Source organism: Zalophus californianus, chromosome 17, assembly GCF_009762305.2.
Source record: "Zalophus californianus isolate mZalCal1 chromosome 17, mZalCal1.pri.v2, whole genome shotgun sequence".
Taxonomy (NCBI): domain Eukaryota; kingdom Metazoa; phylum Chordata; class Mammalia; order Carnivora; family Otariidae; genus Zalophus; species Zalophus californianus.
Window position 1 is genome coordinate 52,983,905 of NC_045611.1, and position 22,791 is coordinate 53,006,695.

The 22,791-nt window shown below is 54.5% G+C and overlaps 2 protein-coding genes across 8 annotated transcripts; one reads left to right on the forward strand and one right to left on the reverse strand.

The window, feature by feature from the left end:
• The first annotated feature begins 1,270 nt into the window (after positions 1–1,270).
• CD37 (CD37 molecule) lies at positions 1,271–6,977 on the forward strand. 3 transcript variants are annotated; one of them, XM_027618831.2, is made up of 9 exons: positions 1,620–1,787; positions 2,024–2,098; positions 2,229–2,301; positions 3,151–3,275; positions 3,371–3,445; positions 3,949–4,053; positions 4,687–4,923; positions 5,300–5,383; positions 6,414–6,977. In XM_027618831.2, the coding sequence occupies exons 1-9, from the start codon at positions 1,725–1,727 to the stop codon at positions 6,489–6,491; spliced, it is 915 nt and encodes a 304-aa protein (XP_027474632.1). In that variant the 5' UTR covers positions 1,620–1,724; the 3' UTR covers positions 6,492–6,977. The 3 variants fall into 3 exon arrangements, with proteins under 3 accessions (XP_035580980.1, XP_027474630.1, XP_027474632.1); XM_035725087.1 differs by lacking the exons at positions 1,620–1,787; positions 2,229–2,301 and adding an exon at positions 1,271–1,380; XM_027618829.2 differs by lacking the exon at positions 2,229–2,301 and having other exon boundaries at positions 1,466–1,787.
• On the reverse strand, positions 6,766–22,791 carry TEAD2 (TEA domain transcription factor 2). Of its 5 annotated transcripts, none has more exons than XM_027618827.1 (13): positions 22,727–22,791; positions 20,806–21,043; positions 20,412–20,476; positions 19,871–19,933; positions 18,716–18,727; positions 18,385–18,492; positions 18,216–18,274; positions 14,811–14,875; positions 13,613–13,761; positions 10,804–10,977; positions 9,083–9,205; positions 8,221–8,373; positions 6,766–7,506 (listed from the first exon to the last, which is right to left on the reverse strand). In XM_027618827.1, the coding sequence occupies exons 2-13, from the start codon at positions 21,035–21,037 to the stop codon at positions 7,393–7,395; spliced, it is 1,317 nt and encodes a 438-aa protein (XP_027474628.1). In that variant the 5' UTR covers positions 21,038–21,043; positions 22,727–22,791; the 3' UTR covers positions 6,766–7,392. The 5 variants fall into 5 exon arrangements, with proteins under 5 accessions (XP_027474628.1, XP_027474625.1, XP_027474626.1 ...); XM_027618824.1 differs by having other exon boundaries at positions 9,044–9,205; XM_027618825.1 differs by having other exon boundaries at positions 9,044–9,205; positions 22,687–22,754.

Here is a 22,791-nt window from a genome sequence, read left to right on the forward strand (position 1 = left end):
GTCCAGGAGGAAGAGCACAAGTCCTAAGCCAGCCCAAGCCAAGAGAACAGAGAGAAGTGGAGAGAGCAGAGAATCAAGATGTAGAAAGGATTGGATTATGGAATGACAGGCTGTATGGGAAAGAGGAAGAGAGGGAATGAGGACATCCACCCAGGGGTTGGCCGACCAGGAAGAAAGAATCTGTGAACTTGAAGACAGATCTCTTGATATTATCCAGTCAGAGGAGAAAAAAAAATAAGAATGAAAATACAGGGCATCTGGGTGGCTCAGATGGTTAAGCATCCGCCTTTGGCTCAGGTCATGATCCCAGGGTCCTTGGATCGAGTCCTGCTTTGGGCTCCTTGCTCAGTGGGGAGCCTGCTTCTCCCTCTGCCTCTCTCTCTCTCTCTCTCTCTCTCTCTCTCTCTCTGTCTCTTATGAATAAATAAATAAAATCTTAAAAAAAAGAATGCAAATACATTTCTGAGGATCTAATGTACAGCATGGTGACTACAGTTAATAATTCAGTATTGTGGGGCGCCTGGGTGGCTCAGTCGGTTAAGCGTCTGCCTTCAGCTCAGGTCATGATCCCGGGGTCCTGGGATCAAGCCCCGAGTCGGGCTCTCTGCTCAGTAGTGAGCCTCCCCCCTGCCCATGCTCTCTCTCTCTATCTCTCTCTCTCTCTCTGTCAAATAAATAAAGAAAATCTTTAAAAAAAAAATCATGTTGTACGCTTGAAATATATACAATTATGATTGTCAATTATTCCTCGATAACATTGGAAAAAGAAAAAGAGGAAGTCCACAGCCAAAAATCAGAATACTATTAATATGAATTGATTTTTGATGACATTAATAAGAAAATATATTGCATTTGGAGCCTTAAAAAAAAAAAAAAAAAAAAACAGTGGATGAGATCTCTCAGAAAAAGAAGGTGCTGAGTCTCTAAGAGGCACTGGTTTTCCAGGACCTGGGTGGATATCAGGATGATAGGAACATCCCCAAACATGGAAATCTGACTTGATGAGAGTGGGGGCTGTGGGGCAACAGGAGAGACTTTCAGAGGCTGCTGAGTATGTGGCTCAGGTCTGGAGACAACCAAGCACTGCAGACCTAGATCTAACTGCCAGGGTCCCAGGTTCAATCCTAACTCGTCCCCAGCCTCCCCTTCTTGGGGCCCCAGTGCAGTTGCAGGAAGTACTGCTTGAGGCTCAGCTTCCTCTCCGGGTGTTTTGGCACAGCCCAGCCACCCCCCTCACTCCCGGGGACCTTCCCACTTGGGGCACTGCAGCACTTTCACTTCCCTCAGGTGCCCAACCCCTGCCCCAGCATATGGGAGCACCGTGGTCTACACTTGTTGCCAAGAACAGGATGCAGACTCTGAGAGAGGGGCCGTGACAAGGTGCGCGGGGGGTGGGGGGCATAAGCAGAGAAAGGACCAGCATGCAGAGAGAAGGGGCCAGAAACCCATAGAGGGAGGAGATAGATGCAGGGGGGTGGGGAGGGCAGGCAGGGATGGACAGAGACCCAGAGAGAAGGGAACAGAGACCCAGAAAAGGGAGGACGAGAGACTGAGGGCTGGGAAGGGGGGACAGAGAGGGATGCAGAGATGGCAGAGCTTAGCAGGCAGTGAGGTCAGAGTGTCTGTGAGGTCGGCTGCTGTCCAGGGCTGGCCTGGGGTCCTGGTGCCCAGAGTAGGTGTGTGCAAGGAGCTCAGGAGTCCCTATGGGAGTCCCATAAGGAGCCATGGAGACCTGGGAGGGACTACCCAGCGTGTCCTTGGTGCCCACAAATTCCAAGGCCCCTCAGGTACTGGTGTGTGTCCCACTGGGGCAGGTGAGGGAGGCAGGGGGTGGGCAGAGACAGACAAGAAAGCCACCTCGCCTGTAGAGGGAGGGGGTGGGGCTCCACCCCGGGGACTTCCTCTTTCTCTGTGTTCTTCCTTTCTCCCTCTCTGTCTCTCACGGCCTCTGTCTTTCTGCCTGTCTCCTCCGGGGCCAACACCTCTTCTGTTCTGTCCCTCCCACGGCTGCCCACCCCTCTAGGTGAAGATGTCGGCCCAGGACAGCTGCCTCAGCCTCATCAAGTACCTCCTCTTCGTTTTCAACCTCTTCTTCTTCGTGAGTTGCCACATGGCTGCCCAGCCCAGGCCCTGGCCCCCACCCCTGCTGCAGCCACCTGACCTGATATATACCACCCCACCCCACCCCTGCCTTTGCCCACCGCCATGTTCCCATCTCCTCTGGCCAGGTCCTAGGCAGCCTTATCTTCTGCTTTGGCATCTGGATACTCATTGACAAGACCAGCTTCGTGTCCTTTGTAGGTGAGGGGGCCGGGGCCATTGGGGAGGGCCTGCTGGAGCAAATGTGACCTGGCCTTCCCCTGTGTGACATCCTGGGATCCCCACTGTCCCAGGGTCTGCTTCACAGCCTGCCACTGCTCTTAGCCTTGGGGTCTTCCTCTGGCAAATGAGTTGTGCATACGAATGATAATAAAAATGGTAATAGCCATTTCTCAGGCACTTCCTGCAGCTCATGCAGATGCTTATCAGATCCTCCCACAAACCTTCCCCTCTCTTGAGGTTGAGAGAGGGGATGTCACTTACTGGATGTCACACAGCAAGGAAGTAGAAGAGCAGATAAAACACCAATAATAGTAGGAAAGTAATAATGGAATAATAGTCGAGATCCTAATGGTTCATATTTAATAACTGTTTGCCCTGTATTGAGGACTGCATTGAACACATGCCTCCCATGTGTCCCTTAAAATAATCCTAGGGAGTAGATATCATCCTCCCCTAGCCCTCAGGGAGGTTTTAGTGACTGATCCAATGCCACAGACCAAATGATGGGACTGAAACTATTGGGGGTGAGGAGGAGAAGAAGGAGCAGAGACTGAGAGCAAGAGGGAGAAACCGTGACTAGGGAGAAAGGGGGACAGAGATCCAGAGAGAAAACAGAGACCTAGAGAGACTCAGATGGGACAGAGTCCCAGACGGAGAAGAGAGAATCCCAGAAGGAGAGAAACAGACTCAACATGTGGCAGGGACAGACACCCAGAGAAAGAGGCCCCCCAGAATATGCTCCCCAGTTGAGTGGCTGTGTGGGTAGGGAATGGGGCTCCCTGGAGCTGTGCGCACGAGCCCAATGTCACTGCCTCTCACCTCCCCCAGGCTTGTCCTTCGTGCCCCTGCAGATCTGGTCCAAGGCCCTGGCCATCTCAGGAATTCTCACCATGGGCCTTGCCCTCCTGGGCTGTGTGGGGGCCCTGAAGGAGCTCCGCTGCCTCCTGGGCCTGGTGAGTGCCCTGCCCACATACCCCCTCAAATAGAGCCCTGGCAGCTCTGCATCCTGGGAGGGGACTCAGTCTGAACTCTCCACTCTACTCCCCAGTATTTTGGGATACTGCTGCTCCTGTTTGCCACGCAGATCACCCTGGGAATCCTCATCTCCACTCAGCGGATGCGGGTGAGCTTGGCTTCCCCTCCCCACACTCTCCCCCGCAAACGTATGGGGCGGTGGAGGGGGGAGAAACAAAAGCAGACACGGGCTGACATGGACAAAGGGAAAAAACAGTGACAGGCAGAGGAAGACAGTGAGAGTCAGAGACCCAGAGACGGACACACAGGAAGATAGACAAGGAGAGTCGAAGATCACGACATGGACGGACGAAGACAGACATAGCAAGAGACACAGATCCAAAGGGAAACAGAAAAAAACAGGCAGAGAAACAGGAGAGACAGAGACCTAATGAGAGAGCGTGGGAGATAGCGGGGGAGCAGAAAGACACGACAGAAACAGGCAGAGATTTTGAGGAACAGAGACATAGCCATTCAGTGAGAAATCGAGACCGACTTCAAGCCGCTCGGGGCACCCCTTGGGACTGAGAAAGCCCGGGAGGGCTGGACTGGGTAGGGGCAAAGGGGGGTGGGGAAGCGGGTGGGACTCCAGCCTCACTCTCCGCCTCTTAGCTGGAACGGAGGGTGAAGGACATCGTGATGGAGACAATCCAAAACTACCGCTCGCGCCCGGAGGAGTCGGCGGCGGAAGAGAGCTGGGACTACGTGCAGTTCCAGGTACGTGAGGCCCCCACCCACGCGGACGCGTATGCCTCCCTCTAGCTCAGGGACTCTGACGAAGCCGGGGCCCGCAGCGCCAGGACCCCAAGGTGACGCTACCCCACCCACCCCACCTCCAGCCAGCCCAACGTGGCCCCGCCCCCGGAAGATAACGTAACCGACTCCGATGTGGCCTTGTCCCCCCCAGCTCCCAGACCCTGGAGAGGCTCCGCTTTCTGCCCCGACAAGACTTCGCCCTCAGCCCCAAGGCCCTAGCGTAACCCCACTCCCTAATCCTTAGTGACTCTGGCCCTCACGGGACCCGGCCCACGTGAGACTCCATTCCCTGGTCATTCACATGGCCCTGCCCTCCCATCCACCTGACCCCTGCCCGAGGCTACCCACCCAATCTTCGGTGCGCCGCGCGATTCTGCAGCTCCTCCCACAGCCCCAGGTGGCCCGTGATTCGTCTCTCCCAACCCCATGTTCCCCTAATGTCCCCAAGCCTAGCCCGCCGTCCCCCAGCCTGAACCCACTATTTAGCCCTCTGCTCCCCAACACGACCTCATACACATCACCCAGTCCCCTGAACCCGCAAGTCATCTTGAATCCCTCCAGTCCCCGTCCCTCTGACTCTTGTCCCTCTTCCAGCTGCGCTGCTGCGGCTGGAACTCTCCCCGGGACTGGTTCAATATCCCCAGCCTCATCAGCAACGAGTCGGAGGTGCATCGCGTGCCCTGCTCCTGCTATAATTCATCAGCGACCAATGACTCCGCAGTCTTCGATAAGCTCTCGTTCCCCCAGTTCAGCCGGCTCCGACCACTGGCGCGGCCCCGGCACAGTACAGACCTTTGCGTGGTTCCTGCAAACAGCAATATCTACAACGAGGTGGGGAGGGTTTGGAGCCCGCTAGAAAGGGGAGGGCCCTGTGAGGGGGTAGGGCAGCGGTAGGGGCTTGCTCCCCAGGAGGCGGAACCGCCGGACAAGGGAAGGGTCTGCAGGGTGGGGCTACGAGAAAACGGTACATCAGGAGGGGTGGGGCCCCCTAGAAGGGGCGTGACCTGCAGGGGCGGGGCCTAAAAGTCCTGACTGAAAGGAGGCTGGGACCGCGCGAAGTGGAGAGACTCTAGAGAACCCTACTAACTAGGGATGCGGGGCGGTGCCTGAAGGAGGGGTGAGGGCTGGGCTGAGGAGAACAGTGGGCACGGGCTTGAGGGCGAATCCCCGAAAGAACCCTACTTTTAACCTTTCCCCACATCCCCAGGGCTGCGCGCGGAGCCTCCAAAAGTGGTTGCACAACAACCTCATCTCCATAGTGGGCATTTGTCTGGGCGTCGGTCTACTTGAGGTAATTTGGTCCCGTCCCCGCTCGCGATTGGCCGTGCAGTCCGTAGACGGCCCCGCCCCAAGCTGCCCGTCCTCCCATTCTCTGGGAAAGGTGCAGGCGTGCTAGAGCGTCAGCCAATCCAGGCTCTCCTGCCTCTCCACTTGGCACGAGGGAGACCCACCCTCTGCGAGCCCTGATTGGTTGCACGCAGGAAGTAGGCGGCCTCCCCCGCCCTCGCGAAGTTCCCATTGGCCCTCCTTGGCGTTCCAGCGCCCTGCTCTTAGCCGCAATATCCCTCCCCTTTCCCCGCAGGTGAGTGTAGCGGGGCTGAGCCTGCTACTACTGCGCTGCGCGCTCCGCCGGACACGCCAGCTTCAGGTGCCGGGCGCCTGTGGTTCGAGCCCCGGGCCTGGCCCGAGTGCTGATGGCGGCGGCGGGCGCTGTGGTGTACTGAGCAGCAGCGCGCGTAGCGGCGGTCTGTGGGGTGGCTGGGGCATGGCGGATGCCTGTCCCAACTGGGGGGACAAGTCCCCACAGGGCAAGCTGCCCATGGCCCTGGGGCCCTGGCCGCTTTGGGATCAAGACGAGGAACAACCTGAGACCAGGAGCGCGGGCGAGGAGGTGGAGGTCGAGGTGGAATTAGCGGCCGAGGCAGAGAGGGAGACAGATGAGCCTCCGGAATAAAGTGTCCTGGGCTAGCTGCGGATCTCACTCCTTCCCAGGCTCTAAACCTGCGCTAGACGCAGCTGGATACGCCCTACCCCACCCTATTCCCCTTCTTTCCATCTTCCCTCCTCCCCCCGCCTCTTTGGTAACTTACCCCAAGCCCCCAAATTCCCATCCCTGACCCCATCTGTCTCAACCTGGCGGAGCTCCCCCTCTAGCCCCACCCTTCGCCGCCGCTCCCATGACCCCATCCCACCCAAATCTCCGCGCTTTTCTTCCCCTGGCGCCACCCCTTTTTTCTCCCTCGGAACCCCCACTATCCCGACCCCAATCCGCCTAGCCGGCACCCCGTGGACCTCTCTGACCAGGTCTCCTTTCTCTATAGCTCAGCTTCATGACGCTCTCGATATTCCTGTGCAGAAACCTGGATCAAGTCTACGACCGGCTCGCTCGGTACCGCTAGGCCCCGTCCCTTCAAGTGCCCTAGGGGCTTCCCTGTGGTCTGTAAATATTTGTTCAATCCCCAGTTTGCCCCAACCATTGAGTCCTCCACCTCCTCATTTCCCCGGGGGACCCAGATGTCTGCCTGCCCAGCTGCTGTCACCTCTCCCGCGGGACCTGGGGCTTCCGGCCACCAGCTTCCTGCCCCCAAAGACACCTCATTTCCTAGCCTTATCTCTCGGCTTACCACCTCCCACAGGATTATTTTCGCCCAAACCCCAAATAAACCCCCTGCGTTTTGGTAAAATAGTTTTATCCTCTGTCAAAACACAAACCAACACACTTTGCGGGTGAGGGGAGGCAACACAGTATATAGCCCACGTCTTATTGAGAAGAGAGGATGACATTTAAAAGCCTCACCCCACAGCTTGCCCTAATACCCACTTATAAATATCTCTTGTTATATTAAAAAAAATATTTCCAGGGCCCACCTGGCTCTGCTCCTGCACAAAGGGTTAACCTTCAGTATTTGATCTCAAGATCACAGGGTTGGGGGTGGTAAAGAGAGGCAGGTTGGGAAGGGGGGGTGCTGAAAAACAGAGGGACAAACCAACATACTTTCTAAGGCCATCCAAAACATCCAAAACCAAGTTGGGGGAGGGCGCCTGTTAGAGACTGAGAAACCAGTGCTGTACCTCGGGGCTGTCTCACTCCTGTCCCCAGTCCCTGATGCTCTGGAGTGATCTGTCCTTTCAGCTACCACTGTGAGGTCCCAGTATCAGAACCCATCTTTTCAACTCACCACCCAGCTTTTAAGGTCCTCTAACACGGAGCAGCCCCCTCCCCAAATGAGCATGAAGAAAGCTGGAGGTACTTCCTGGGAGGAGGGTATTCCGGGGGGTGAGCCACTTTTGGGTCCCCTTTCAGTCCCTGACCAGGCGATAAATGTGGTGCTGGGCCCCCCGCTCACTGGTGGAGACCTCAAAGACGTAGGCGGTGCAGAGCAGCAGCTCCTGGGTGTCTCTGTTTGTCACCACCTGCCAAGGAGGCAAGAGAAAGGGTTTATGCAAAAAAGGAAGAGCAGAGACCACTGTGTCCTGTACCATGGGATACCTAGGAAAGAGGTCCCTACCATATCACATTCCCTAGGTAGAGGGGATGCCTGACACGTCCGGTTCCCCATCTGAGCGTTCGTTGGCAGTGAGGGGCCTCACATCAGATGGCATATCAAAGTTAACCAAAGTAAGGGCGCCTGGGTGACTCAGTCAGTTAAGCGTCCAACTCTTGGTTTCGGCTCAGGTCGTGATCTCATGGTCATGAGATCAAGCCCCACATTGGGCTCTGTGTTCAGTGCGGTCTACTTCAGATTCTCTCTCCCTTTCCCTCTTCCTTCAGCTCTCTCTCTCAAATAAAATCTATGAAGTTAACCAAAGTTAAAAGGGGATCCCACCATAGCATGTTCCCTGGGCTAAGGTTAGGTTCCCTATGAAGGAGGGTCCCCTAACCTGAGGATCCACCATGGGATGTCCTCCAAGTCAGTTTCTCCAGTGAGAGGGGGATCCCCCTAAATGAGAGTGCTGCGGAGTCCCCACCACATCAGTGTCCTGGGTAAAGGGGTCCCCTAAGCAAAGGCTCAACTGTGGGCTCCCCCATGTCAGTCCCCCAGGTGAAAGGGTCCCCAGGCTGAGGGGCTGTTGTGGGCACTCCCCACCACATCAGCTGCCCTGCTCGGCCCAGCCCCCAGGCCTCACCTGGAGGATGGTGAAGTTCTCCAGGACACTGTTCATCATATAGCGCTCGGGCAGCTGTCGCAGTTTGTGCAAGAAATTCACCAGGTACTCACACATGGGTGAGCGCAGCAGGCGGTACACAAACCTCCCATCCTCCAGCTGGGCACGCTCCGTCTGAACCGGGATGGGGGCGCAGAGTGGGGAGGACAGTGACCAAGAGACACAGGGGTCGCCCCAGGCACTGTGTGCCTCCCCGATGCCACGCCCACTCCCCACTGCCATCATTCCCCCATCGCCCCATCCGTGGGACCTGGACCCGTGGGTATCCAACTTGGGATCCCTGAGCCTGCAAACCAGGGAGCCCCCCAGCCTCTCAAAACTGTGCTCTGAGCCCTCCTCCAAGACCTCTGAACTGCTCTGACCCCCAGGCCCTCAGATCCCCTCACACCCTCCAAAGACCCCCTCCACTAGGTCTCCAAACTCTGACTTCTGATTTCAAGACCCCTCAGGCCCTCAGCAATCCCTAAGTGTGACCCCTAAACCTCCTTGCCCTGCAGATTCCTCCATATCCATAAGAACCTTCTGAATCTTAGTGAGTGTAAATCTCTGTACCACACATTACCTTTGAACCCTCAAAATAACCCCTACATGTGACTTGGGAACACAATATCAGCTCTAAGCCCATGTATTAATGAAATCCCCAAAGAGGAGAGGATACTCCCCACCCCACCACACAGACACCCAAGTGCAGGAGCTGTTGTGGCTTTGGTCCCTTTAGTCTGCACCCCCAAAGTGGCAGGTGGCTGGGCGCTCACCTGCCAGAGCTCCACCCCTCCAGCCTCACCTCCACCTTCTCCACCACCTGCTTGCCAAAGGAGCAGACCTTGGAGGAACAGGTGAGGGTCATGTGCTCCAGGCTCTCGTACTGGCTGCTCACTCCGTAGAAGCCACCGCCGCTGCCACCAGCCCCTACCTCCTCGCCACTTGGGCCCCAGTTCAAGTCCGCCTGGAGGATAGGGAGGCACAGGTAGGTTCATTATAAATGGTGGGGACTCTTCTCAAGTGGGAACTCTGCCCCAGGGCCTGGTTTCCCCCCATAGCCCTGCAGTTGCCTACCTCTCCTCCTCTGTATTCAAAGCCCCATGTCTCCACGGGCCTGTTTCTGGAAAACACCCACCCTTCTATTGGTACTGGAGAAGGCTGGCTCCCTAAAATGGTCCTGACCCTCTCTCCCCAGTAACAGCCCCCCCCCCAACAATTCAACTTTCTTCTCCTGGAGCCCCCAACTCAGGAGTTCAGCCCCTTCCAAGGCCCTGGTTACTAAGAAGGCAGTTTACTCCCTAGCAACCAGCGACTCCACCCCCCCTCCCCCAGGCCTTCATGATCCTGGTTGCTAAGGCAAGTGGCTACTCCCTAGCAAAGGGGCCTGCAGGGTCCTGGGGAAGCCTGACTCCTCTCCAGAACATTCTCCCCAGCTCTGTCAGCCAATCCTTGGAGGTCAGACCCCTCTAAGACCCCAGTGGCCAAGTGGGCAGACAGTCCATTAGGCCAAGTGGGACCTAACAAAGCCTAAGACCTCATCACACTTGCGGTCTGAGCCCCTTGGTCAACTTTTCAGGAAGCCTACCTCTCTCTCTTCCTAACTTGTTGCTCACTCGACCAGGTCACTCTCTGAGATCGTTTAATCTCCTCAGAGGCCTGATGCCATGCATCACCCTGGCAATGGCCACTCCCAGCCTCCCCAGCCACACCCCTGCATCCCTTCAGAGGCTGGGCTTTCTAGGAGTTGTTCTCCAGACAGACCCGGTGAGGCCTGTCTTAAGTCCCAACAATGCCTAAGATCTCAGCGGCACATCCGCAGAGCCATCTTGGGCCCCCACACACTAGAACACTTTATAACCATGGTTGCTACAGGCCCAGCCGAGCCAGTAAACTTCAAGCCCTCAGCAGGCTTCCTTCTTAGACACTAGATCATGCCACAGCTCTGGTTAACAAGCGTTAACACCCCCCTGAACATTCATAACATTTATTGGATCCCTACAGCATCAGCCCCTGTAGTGGACACCAAACCAAATGGGCCTAAGAAAGACCCAAGATGGACCCTCTTATTCACAGTTATATACATAGCACTTGGCATAGAGCCTCGAGTACAGTAAGTGTTTAATAAATGATTGTTAAATAAATAAAGGCTTTCACGAAGTCCCTCCCAGGTCCTGCAGTCACTTTTTTAAGGCCAGACATTCTCTAGCAACAGGGCCTGGTGGCACTGTGTTCTCTTCAGAAACCAAACCCCGTGCCTCTATTTGCTAAGGGACAGGAGCCATCCCTTAGCGACAAGGCTTCATGTGGCCGGGTGGAGCGCAGGGAAGTCTGAAAGGTTGCAAGCCAATCCCCAAGGCCACATCAGTCGTGCAACTGGTTGTGGCAACGTCTAGTGTGATCTGGGGAGGTCCAAGTCCTACCCATCGTGCCCTAAGGGTAAAACTACTCGGGGCTCTTGTTACAAAGCAGGCTGACACTCTGAGCTTGTCTCCCTTAGAGCCAGAGGCCTTAGATGGGAGGCCACGTGATTTGTGGGCACTTTGTTTTGGTGGCAGAACTCACCCAGAACTTGACCAGGAAGAAGGCGTGAGGGGGCCCGCGATCGTACAGCTCCCGAAGGCCGCCCTTTTTCTCAGGGAATTTGTCATAGATCTGCCGGACGTCCACACTCTCGAGGGGGGGCGCTCCAGGGCTGGGGCAGTGCTGGCTGATGTGTACGAACAGGTGCCTCTGGTACTGAGAAGGGTGGGCCGTGGGTGAGGAGTGGGAGATAGGCTGGACCCCGGGTGCTCACTGCCCCCAGCTCCCACCAGCTATTTCACACTGTCCACCCAGACACTGGGCCTGACTCCCAAGCACTTGTCGCCATTCCCTTCTGCCGCACCGCACCTCAGTCCCCAAGTCGTCTCCCCTGCTCTCCATCCTCACAGCCCTGTCCCCTCCACCCTCTCCCCATTCTCCTCCCTGGCCTCCCAGCCTCCGATCTCCACTCTCCAGGTCATCCCTCACACACCCCCAGAGCTGACCGTGGACCTCCCCTGCTCACAATCCTCCTGCGGCTCCCCAGAGCACCCAGGACAAAACCCACAGCCCCCTCAACCTGGCCCTATACTGAATAGGTGCCCCCAAATGTTCACTCCATCGATGGATGGGTGGATGGGATGGATGGAACCCACATGGCCCGTATCAAGACTCCCTATCTGTCCCCATTCTTACCACTTCTTGTCCGTATTCAGAAATCCTCATACCTTTCCCATCGTCTCTGTCATTAGAAATCCTCCCTCCATCCTCCAGTGCCCAAGTCTATGCAAATTTGCCTCTTCCTGGAGCCTCACTTGATCACAATCAGATGGGACCTCTCTTTTCTATAGTTCCCCATCACCCTCAGGAGAAAGTCTAGATCCCTCAGCTTGGCAATGCCAGCTTCTCCCGCACTGGCACCTGCCCACCTGCAGCCTCACCAGCTCCCACACCTTATTTGACTATTTGTTTCCCTGAAAACTTCATGCTGTTTTCATCTCTGTACCTGGAACATAAAGTTCTGCACGTGACAAACTCCTATATAAACCTCAAAGCCCAACTCAAATGTTGTCATTTCAGGGAAACCTTCACTAACTTCCCAGGCAGAATGACTCCTCTGGGGATGCCTGGGTTGGCTCAGTTGGTTAGGCGTCTGCCTTCGGCTCAGGTCACGATCCCAGGGTCCTGGGATCGAGTCCCACATCAGGCTCCTTGCTGAGCAAGGAGCCTGCTTCTCCCTCTGCCCACACCCCTGCTTGTGCTCTCTCTCTGACAAATAAATAAGTAAATCCTTAAAAAAAAAAAAAAAAAGAATGACTGCTCTGTACATCCACAAAAACTTGAGCTTCCCCTATCCCAGCACATACTCATCGTTCAATAGATATCTACTGAGAGACCTACTGTGTGCAGGCACTATTCTGGGTCCTAGGGCTACAAGACAAAGTCCCTGGCCTCATGGAGTTCTCATGGAGTCTACTAGCAAAGACAGAAAAATTTAAAAATCAACCCATGGATGATATAAATTTCAGAGTGATGAATGCTATGAAAAAAATTCCCAATAAAGAATAGGAAAGCGGTTGAGCATGATGGCAGCTGGTATTTTCCATAAAGTGGTCTGGGAAAGCCAATCTGAGAAGATAAGCAAAGGCCTGAACGAATGGAGAGAGACAGTGGTGGTATCTGGGGAAAACATATTCCAGGTGGCAAGAACAGCAGAGGCAAAGGCCCTGAGGCAGGGGTGGGCCTGGTGTGTTTGAGAAAGTGCATGGAGGCCAGCGTGACCAGAGCAGAATGGGCAAGCGTTTAAGGGCAGGAGGTGAGGACAGAGCAGGAATGGGGGTCAGATCATGCAGAGCCTTGTGGGAAACTGAAAGGACTTTACCTTTGCTCCAAGTGAGATGAGAGGGTTTCAACTTGGGTTTTATAGGACCACCATACACAGCAATTGGTGTTTATGTGGCTGTGGCAGAGACTGCTAGGTGTTCAGAAACCCCCCACTCCTTTTCACACAACTAAACTACACTTCCCAAACTCCTTTGCAGTGAGGTGTGACCACATGACTACATTCTGGCCAATGGGATGTGAGCAGAACCTGAGAGTTGCCACTTCCAAGCCAGACCCGTAAAAACTCCTGCACAATTCTTGAGTCTCTCCCTTCCACCATCTACTGGCCAGATGCAGGGAATCCAGCAGCAGATTCTGAAGCCCTAGAAAACGTCAGAACCACAAAATGGAAGGAGCCTGAATTCTCCGAATCACTGTGTGTAAAGCTCCTAACTGAACACCTACAATGAAATGTTACAAGAGTGAGAAACTGGTATTATGTTCATTCCCTAAAGGTTAAGGTTATTTCTGCTAACAGTCAGCCCACCATGACTAATGTGGCCTCTGTCTCCATCCTAGCCCAGGAAAAGCTCAAGTCTAGAAACAAGATCTGTTTTCCAGGTTCCCAGTCTCCACCACAAAGCTTGGTACACAGTAGGCCCTAAAAAATATTTGCTGAATGAACAAGCAATGACCTGGAGAGTTTTTCTGACCTTCCCAACCGTGACCCCACGACCATCCAGTTCCTCCATGCTAGCAGTTCTCAAAGTGTGGTCCCCAGGCCAGCAGCATCAACATCGCCTGGGAGAATGTTAGAAATGCAAATTCTCAAGCCCCACGCCAGACCTACTGCATCAGAATTTGAAGGTGGGGCCCAGCAATCTATGTTTCAACAAGCCCTCCATGTTATTTTGATACATGCTAAAGTTTGAGAACCCCTGCTTTATCCTTTCCCTTCCTATCACCCTCTACATTCCAACCCCCTGCCCCCGCTCCTGGCCAGTGACTATTCTAAAATTGCACTCACAGAATCAACGGCATCGGGCGGTTCCACAAAGGCTGAGAACTCCACCAGCTGCAACCGGGCAGTGCCCAGGGCCCGAGCCTGCCAGGCTGGGGGTGATGGGGCAGGTGGGGGCAGGGCAGGGGGTGACAGGGCTTGGGGGGGCTCGTACCCTAGAGAGAGAGGGAAAAAAGAACAATAAAAATGGCTAACATGTATTAAATACATCAAGCACTCTTCTCTCTTGCCTACCTCCGCTTAGAAGCTAAAAAAGCTAAATACTCACTTTCCCAGCCTCCCTTGCAACTAGAGATGGCCATGTGACACAGTCCTGGCCAATGAGACGTTAGGGGAAATCTGCTGAGGGGCTTCTGAGAAGGAGTTTCTTCCTGAATGAAAAAGACAGAACTTTGGGAGGAGAAAGCTTTTGGCCCTGGCCAAGTCCTGCTTGAGACATGATGCCTGGAATCACAACAGCCATCTTGGGATGACAAGAAAGAGGCCAAGGCACCTAGAGAAATGCCAGTCCCGATATTGCTGAGCTGCTGAGTCAGCATAAGAGCACCCCACCTCCAGACTTTTTGTTATGTGAAATCATTAAAGCCTTTATTATTTAAGGCACTATTAATTTGGGCATTCTGTTACTTGCAGCCAAAAGCATTACGAACTGATGAATCTGTGGAACCTGAGAGTTCCCTTTCACCAGTATGAGTTCTTAGGACCACATCAGCATGGACTTCTGGAAGCCATCTTTGCTGCCAGGTGGGAATGAAGCCATCACACACCACAGGGGAAAGCAGAACCAAGCAAATCTGACACTACCATTTGAGCCCCTGGATCCAGCTGTGCCTGAAGCCGTCAAGTCACCCCTGAAATATCAGTTACCTAAACCAATAAATTCCTTTTTTTTTTTAGCTTGATTTGAGCAAATCATTGAGCTTGATTTCAGTTTCTGCCACTTGCATCTGAAAGAATCTTCAGATGGACCTTCCCAGTGTCCTCTAGGCTAGCACGTGGCAGAACACAAACCCAGTGTGTCTGAATTCAGAGGCCATGATCTTAACCACTACAAATTCTATCACTCATCTTTCCATACCCCCTACAAGCCTTGCCTCAGATCTGGACCTCTGTAGAAATGTGTGCCCTGATCAGTGGAAGGTGAAGGAAAGGCAGTTGGGGTTGAGGAGAGAGGGGAGACAAGGAAGATAGAGTAGACTCTTACCTGGGAGGTCAGTAGATGGGGGGGTCAGTGACAAGGAGAACGGTGTCTGCGAGAATGGCTTCACACTGAGGGAGAAAGGAAGCTGGGGGTCAGCAAGGTAGCAAGATAACTGTACCAGCTAAGGTTTACCAGGGGCCACCACAAGCCAGACCCTTTGCTAGCTAGCACTGTAATGTGCAAAAGTTCATGGAATCCTCACAGCCTGGGAGGTTAGGTGCAATTACTGCTCTTCCCATTTTGCGTAGGAGGAAACTGAGGCACACACAGTCACAAAGCTGGGGCACAGTGGAGCCTGGGCTCAAATCCAAGTCAGTCCCAACTACGAAGCCTACGGTCTTGGTGATGATATTTTGGTGCCTCTCACAAAATGGCAGAAAGAGAAGAGAAACAGGATCTCAGGAGGTGGGAAAAAAACACAAAAGAATAGGCAACATGGGGAAAGAGGAGGATGAAGGGTCAGGAGGGTAGGAGAAAATGACCAAGGGTCAGGAGATGGGACGTTGGTCCGAAGTTCGGGGTGGGGAAGCAGCACAACAAAATCTAAATGTCCAGTTTAGATTCTGTCCAATGCAACTTCCTGCCATGATGGACATGTTCCACATGTGCACTGTCCAGTATGGTAGCCACTGGCCACATGTTGCTACTGAGCACATCACATGTGACTACTGAGCACGAATGTGACTAGAGTGCCTAAGGGACTGAATTTTTAATTTTTTTTTTAAGATTTTATTTATTTATTTGACAGAGAGAGACACAGCGAGAGAGGGAACACAAGCAGGGGGAGTGGGAGAGGGAGAAGCAGGCTTCCCGCGGAGCAGGGAGCCCGATGCGGGGCTCGATCCCAGGACCCTGGGATCATGACCTGAGCCGAAGGCAGACGCTTAACGACTGAGCCACCCAGGGGCCCCTGAATTTTTAATTTTAATCGACTTAAAATTCAGTAAATGTACATGGCTAGTGACTGCGGTATTGGACAGCACAGCTCTAGAGGCCAATTACCTGTGGGTAGACAAGGGGATGATTGAGACTGAAAGGTCAGAGGCCATGGAGAAAACACTTGGGGTCAGAGGTCAGGAAGAGGTCAAGAGTCAAAAGACCAGGGGCACCTGGCTGTTTCAGTCCATATAGCATGAGACTCTGGATCTCAGGTTTGTGGGTTTGAGCCCCATGTACGGTATAGAGATTACTAAAAATAAAATCTTGGGGCGCTTGGGTGGCTCAGTCGGTTAAGCATCTGCCTTCGGCTCAGGTCATGATCCCGGGGTCCTGGGATTGAGCCCCACATCGAGCTCCTTGCTCAGCAGCGAGCCTGCTTCTCCTTCTCCCTCTGCCTGCTACTCCCCCTGCTTGTGCTCTCTCTCTCTGTCAAATAAATAAATAAGGGAGCCCGATGCGGGGCTCGATCCCAGGACCCTGGGATCATAACTTGAGCCGAAGGCAGACGCTTAACGACTGAGCCACTCAGGCGCCCCAATAAAATCTTTTTAAAAAATTTTAAAAACTAAAATCTTAAAAAAATAATAAAATAAAATAAAATAAAATCTCAAGGGGTGCCTGGGTGGCTCAGTAAGTTAAGTGTCTGACTCTTGATTTCGGCTCAGGTCATGATTTCATGGGTCATAGGATGGAGCCCTGCATTGGGCTACCTGCTCAGCGGGGAGTCTGCCTGAGATTCTCTCTCTCTCTCTCTCTCAAATAAATAAATAAATAAATAAATAAATAAAAATAAGATAAAACAAAATAAAATATTTAAAAATAAATAAGTAAAATCTTTAAAAAAATGAAAGAAAAAAAAAAGAGTCAAAAGACCAGTATCAGGAAGACACACGCTCCAGGGACCTTCAGACCTCCACTCCCAGGGGCCTTGCCCTAGGACTCGGCACCCCTATTCTGAAATCTAAATTCCAGTACCCTACCCACTGACTTAATCTCTTGTCATCAGGGCTGCCGGCCAAATACCACCTCCTCAGAGAGGCCTTTCTTGACCACTGTCTAAATAGGGCACATACACCTTGTTTTATTTCCCACATTTATTCTTTTCGTGTGAATGTTTATTGGTTTACATGTTTGTTGTCAGTCTCCTCCCCGCTCCAAATATGGAAGCTCCATGAAGGAAGGGATCCTGTCTAACTTGTTTAATGCTGTGTCCCAATCTAATCAGGGTACCGGGCCCTTAATAGGTGCTCAATAAACATTTGACAGACTGGCCAGTGGCTGAATACCTTCTCTCATTTCCTGGAGCTCACCAAATTTTCCTGCCTCAGAGCCTTGGCACATGCTGTTTTCACTGCCTAAAATATTCCCTGACCCCATTCTTCGCCTGGCCAAGTCCTACTATGCCTTCAAGGTTACCTCCTTACAGAAACCCTCAGAACTCTCTCCCTCAACCCAGAACCTGTTGCAGTTCTTCACAGCACATCACATACTCTTCAATTTTGTGTTTAGGCAGGCAATGATTTAATTAACATCCATCTCCCCCATTTGACTATCAGCTCCCCTAAAGGTGGGACGCCAGTGCCACCGACCCACCCCTCCTTCCAACTCAGCCCCCTCCGTGCAAACCTGCAGTTCCTTCTGCCCAGGGGACTTGTTCTGACCCTTTCCTGGGTCCTAGCACCTCACTGGGAAAATTTCTTCTCTCCCTGGAGCCTGGATCCCACAGCATGTCACTTCCCTCGTGCTCTGGCAACACCCTCAACACCACTCCTCACAGTCCTGCGGCCACAGTGCCCTCCCAACACCCCGCCTGGATCCACTGGCTCCTCTCTGGGCTGAAAACTGCCCTTCCCATGAGTCTCTGGGGCTTGTTTCTATTCTTCCAGGCAAACAAACACATTCTGTCACCCTCAGGGCTCTCTCAGGGCTGAAAGGGACGTTCCCATGTACCTCGGGGACCCATTTCCTTCCTTTTGACTCTGAGAGAAGACACCTGCTCTCCCCTCAGGCCCAAGAACACCTCTGCGGGAGGAGAACACGCCTTCCCATGAGGCTCTGGGGCCCAGCCAATCTCACTGGGATGCCATTATCCCCACGGACATCCTCCCGGCCCTGCACATTCATCCAGTCCCATACTGGGCTCCTTTCTTCCCCAAACCTGCTCCTCCCCCAGGTCACCCATCTCCGGACCGCCACCAACCCCAGTCACCACCAACCCCAGTCACCACCTGACCCTGGGCACTGCCTTTGCCTCTCCACTCCTTCTCAGTCCATGCGCCCCCTCCTCCGGACTCTCGCTGCCCTGCCCCCCCTCCCCAGGTCAGGCCACATCCTCCGCTCCAAACCCTCGCCCCAGCCTCCTCTCTGGGATTCAAATCCGGAGAGCTGGCTGCAGAAGCAGAGTTAAGAAAGGTCTATGTAGATGTAATGGGGGGAGTGGGGTGCTGAGCCAAAACAGAAAGTACTCACTCTGGAACATTCCAGGGGGGGCCAGAGCCCCCCGACCAAAACTGGAAAAGCTCAGAAGCCTGGAAAAGAGACAAAGAAGGGGGGGGGCGGGGGTCAGTCAGTCAGTCAGTGCCCCGTCGAAACCAGAGCCCCCCCCCTCCAGTTCTGAGCCCCACAATCCCTCAGCCACCTGAGGACCAGCAGGGCCCAGTTTGGCCTGCAGGGAAGGTGCTGAGATGAGCTGGGCTGAGGACATGGTGGCCATGGTCTGGAAAGCCTTGTCCTTGGAAACCTGGTCCTGGAGGAGAAGTTGAGGTCCATGTTAATGGGGAATCCCAGTCGACACAGCAGGCGTGGGTCAACGCCAGGGAGGGCAAGCATGGGGAGATGCAGAGCTGGGGAGTCAGGCAAAGGATTGGGGAGGGCACAAATCCTTCTTCCTACAGCCCCCTGCCCCTCCTGGCCCCCTCAGGAATGTCTGGGGTAAAGCAGCGGGTGGGAGGATGGGCAGGGGGACTTACCACATTCAAGGCCTGCCCGTGGGGGCGGGGGAGGGTGCCAAAGGAGGAAAGAAAACATGACTTAGGAAGTGAGGCCTGGATTCTCACCTTCCTGCTCTCCCTACCCCTACAGTTCCACCACCCTGAGCTGAAAAATGGGAGGAAAGGGGAGCAAGGATGAATATGGAACAGGAAGTAGAGGGGCCCAGGCCTAGAGGGGAAAAGGGGTTCTTATACCCAGCATAAAAGACAGTAAACAGTATAAGGGTTTGTAGGTCAAAAAAGAGCTGGAAGTGAAGGTTTCCGGATATACAGGCAACAGGAAGTGAGAATTTCAGACCCAGAGGGAATAGGCAGTGAACATTTCCTAGCCCAGACAGGACAGAGACGGGACCATGAGGTCCAGAAAAGACCAGACGTGAAGGTTTTTTTGGACCTGGAGAGAAAGCAGATGGAGGCTTCTTTGTAAAAAAAAAAAAAAAAAAAAAAAAAAGGAACAGGAAGTGATGGTCCCCAAATCCAAAGGAAGAGGCAGAAAAGACCCTACACCCAGAGGAGAAGAAAATGAGGGTCTCAGGCCAAGAGGGAACCGGAAATCCAGCGGATGAAGAAAAAGGATGTGCAAATTTCCAAACAAAACAAAGATTTCTGGACCCGGAAATGCCAGGCAGGCCACATGGGGACTAAAAAATGGGAAGATGAACCAGAAAGAGATGAAGAAGAGGTCCTCAAAGCACATGAGGGGAAAGAGAGGACACCCGCGGGAGGAGAGGGAGCAAGGGGGATGACAGCAGCGGCCAGAGGAGACGCCCGACGCCCGTCCTTCTTGCCTGTCCTGAGCTAAATCTCTGTCCTCCTCTCTCTACGAACCTCTTCCTCACCCAGGACCTCTATCCACCCCACTTGCTGGGCCACTCACCCCCCACCTGGGATGTCTACTTCCTCATTCTGTCTACATCTCCGTGTGACTGTCCCCATCTCTGGTTACCCACTCTGGGCCTCTCTGTCCCCCTTTCTCTGCATTTCTGTTGACCTCTTCTCTGGGTCTCTGTCTCCTCTCTCTCGCTGGGTCTCTGTCCCCTTCTCCCTGGGTCTCTGTGTCCCTCTCTCTGATCCTCTGTCCCCCACTCTCATGGTCTCCACCCCCTCTCTCTGGGTGTCTGCCTTGGTCCCTACCTTGAGCTTGGACTGGATTTCCCTTGATTTCCTTCGAGCCAGAACCTGGATGTGACTAGAGACCTGGGGGGAGCAACAGAGAAGCAGACTCAGGCCACGGCCACTTGCCCCTTGAATCCCCTCCCCCTTCCCACCCTGCAGGTGGCCCCCAGAGCTCCCAGAACATGAAAGATGATGAGCGCACAGAACATACTAGCTATCTCCGGCACATGCTAACACAGATGTGTCCGCAGAGGCTGGTCTCTTCTCACCAACGCTACTGATCTTCCCCAGACCCAGCAAATCCGGGCCTCCTCTCCCTTCCTCATCTTCTTTCTGGATCTTTTCGGCCTCTCTACCTTAGTCTCTGGTTCTAACACAGCTGCTAAGAGATCCAGACCAAAACAGGCACAGTAGAGAATACTCATAGAGGTGCCAACAAGACAGACGAAAGCACATGAACCAGATCCTCCTTGAACCTGAAGCCGCCCATCCAAGGATGCTCCCCCCCCCCCAAAGACAAGCCTGCCCCAGAGAGAGGCCCACAAGTCAGTCCTGAGACCTGTTTGCGAGTTCGGGTCTTCCCTGTTCTCAGCTTGATGTAGCGGGCAATCAGCTCATTCCGACCTGAAGAGTCAAAGACGGGACAGAGTTAGACCTTCACGGGACTTCCCAACACACAGGACACCAGGGCAGAAGAGAGAAGCAACAGTTGCCAGAGGTCTGCAAGCAAGCTGGGCTGCAGATCATTGCAGCTCTGTGGGAGAGGAGTTACCACCGCAGGCTTTGGAGCCTGACTGTCTGGGTTCATATCCCAGCCCCACCACTGCTGTGACCTTAAGCAAACCACTTAACCCTCCTGTGCCTCAGTTTTCTCATCTGTGCAAATAGCAATGATAGCTCCTACCTGAGTCTTAATCAGTGGGGGCCAGGGCAGAAGAGAGGGGCGGACTCACCATACATCTTGCCTTCATCAGACAGGATGATTTTCCGCCGGCCGCATGGCGGGTAGATGGCCAGGGCCTCCTGGAAGCTCTGCTCGATGTCTGGACTCCACACACCTTCTGCGTCCGGGCCCCCATCGCCCCCAGCCCCCTCGCTGCCGCCGGTGCCCTCCTCACTTCCTTCCTCACTTCCTGTCCAGCCACTGCCATCGTCCAGGGGGGCCCCAGCCCGGGGTTCCCCCATCTGGGCCTGGAGAAACATAGAACTCAGCAAGGTTCCCCGCCCCCCACCCAACCGCCCCCCAGAGAGACTTCAGGGCAGTGAGGGCTGGGAGTTCAGATTGCTGGGTCTGAGGGAGGAGAGAGCGAGGGGGCCCGGATTATTTCTGGGTCTGAGGGAAGCCGGAGGCTGGGGGCCGGGACTCCTAAGTCCTGCAGAAGGGGGCTGGATTTTTCTGGGGCAGCTGAGGGTGAGAGTGTCCTCTGTGTTTCCAGGGGAGCTGGGTTGTGGTGAAGTCTTGAAGACCCCAGAGTAATGCCTACAGCGCACGAGGGCCAAACCTTTGGGTATGGATTACTGGCTTAAAGAAGACTGGAGTCGGGGCCTAGTTGCAGGGAAGGGGGTTGTGGATGAGATCTTCTCAGTCCCACCCCAAGAACAGGTGCTAGGATGTGAACAGCAGCTGCGAGAAAAGAAGGAGGAGGGGCCCTGGCCCTAGTAAGACTGAAGGGGGGGGCGTCCAGAGAGAGGGGGACAGAAACCCAGGGAGCACGAGACAGACTTTCAGAGAGGGGGAAACAGAGATCCAGTGGCGGGGGGGGGTGAGGGGGACAGACACACAGGGGAGGCAGAGAGACCCAGAGAAAGTGGGGGACAGAGACCCAGAGAGAAGGGGACAGAGACCCAGAGAGAGAAGGGACAGAGACTCAGGGCAAAAACTCAAGCCCAGACCAGGAAAAACCCACAGAACCACAAACTGGGGGGCAGGGGCGCCCTGCCATCAGGAGAGCCAGAACAAAGGGCCCAGGCGTCCCCTCCCCCAGTTTCCCACAACCCCCATCTGGGGAGGGGCTGGCCGGCAAGGGCGCCTCCCCTCTGGCCCTCGGCCCCGCCCCTTCCCTCCCCTCCCCCTGCGCCGTGGGCTCGGATCCAACTCAAGTTCCCAGTGACTTTCCGGAGGCCAGGAACAGGGGAAAACTTTTTCCAATACAGTCAGATCCCGCCTCCCAGGCGGCTCCACGTCTTCCACAGCTTTCCCAGGACCCCAGAGTCCAGGCTCCCATCCCCCTCCTCCCTCGGACCCTGGAGCCCAGGCCGAGACAGACAAAGACCCCAGGCCGAGCCCAGTGGCGCTGAAGCGTTCAGGACCCCCGTAGGCCAAAATCCCAGCCCAGCTCTCCCCATGTGGCCAGACAAAGGGACGGAGGAGCCGGGTAAGAAAGGTCCCCACTAATTTCCCGCCCCAGGCCCCAAACTTCCGAAAAGGCAAGACTGAAGACCCAGAAAGCACTGTAGCCCGCCCTATGCCACCCCGGAGGCCTCCTTTCTCCATTAGGAGGACCAGGCGTCCACAAATGACACACAGAAACCAATTCGGTCAGAAACACGTACAGGTTCCTTTCTCACTTCAAACCCACACCGCCGCATACACTCATACCCTCCGGACACAGCCGCCAAAGTCCCCAGCCCTCACCCACTCCCGAGCGCCCAATCCCAAACTCAGACCCATCAACAGACACCCCAACTCCGGCGAAAGTTCCAACACCTCACTAAGACTCGGTCACAAGCGCAAACTCGGGCCCCCGGGCAAAAAGAGGGCGGCAAGCAATTCAGAGACGATCCCACAAACACCTCAACTCACAACGCGTAGTTTCCCACCCCAACTCACACACCCCAAAGCTGGATCCCCGACTCCCGCCGGCGCCTTCCTACCTCCCGGCCTGGGGCTGGGGAGCCGCGGGCGGGCGGGGCGCTGCGATGGAGAAAGTTGCCCGGGA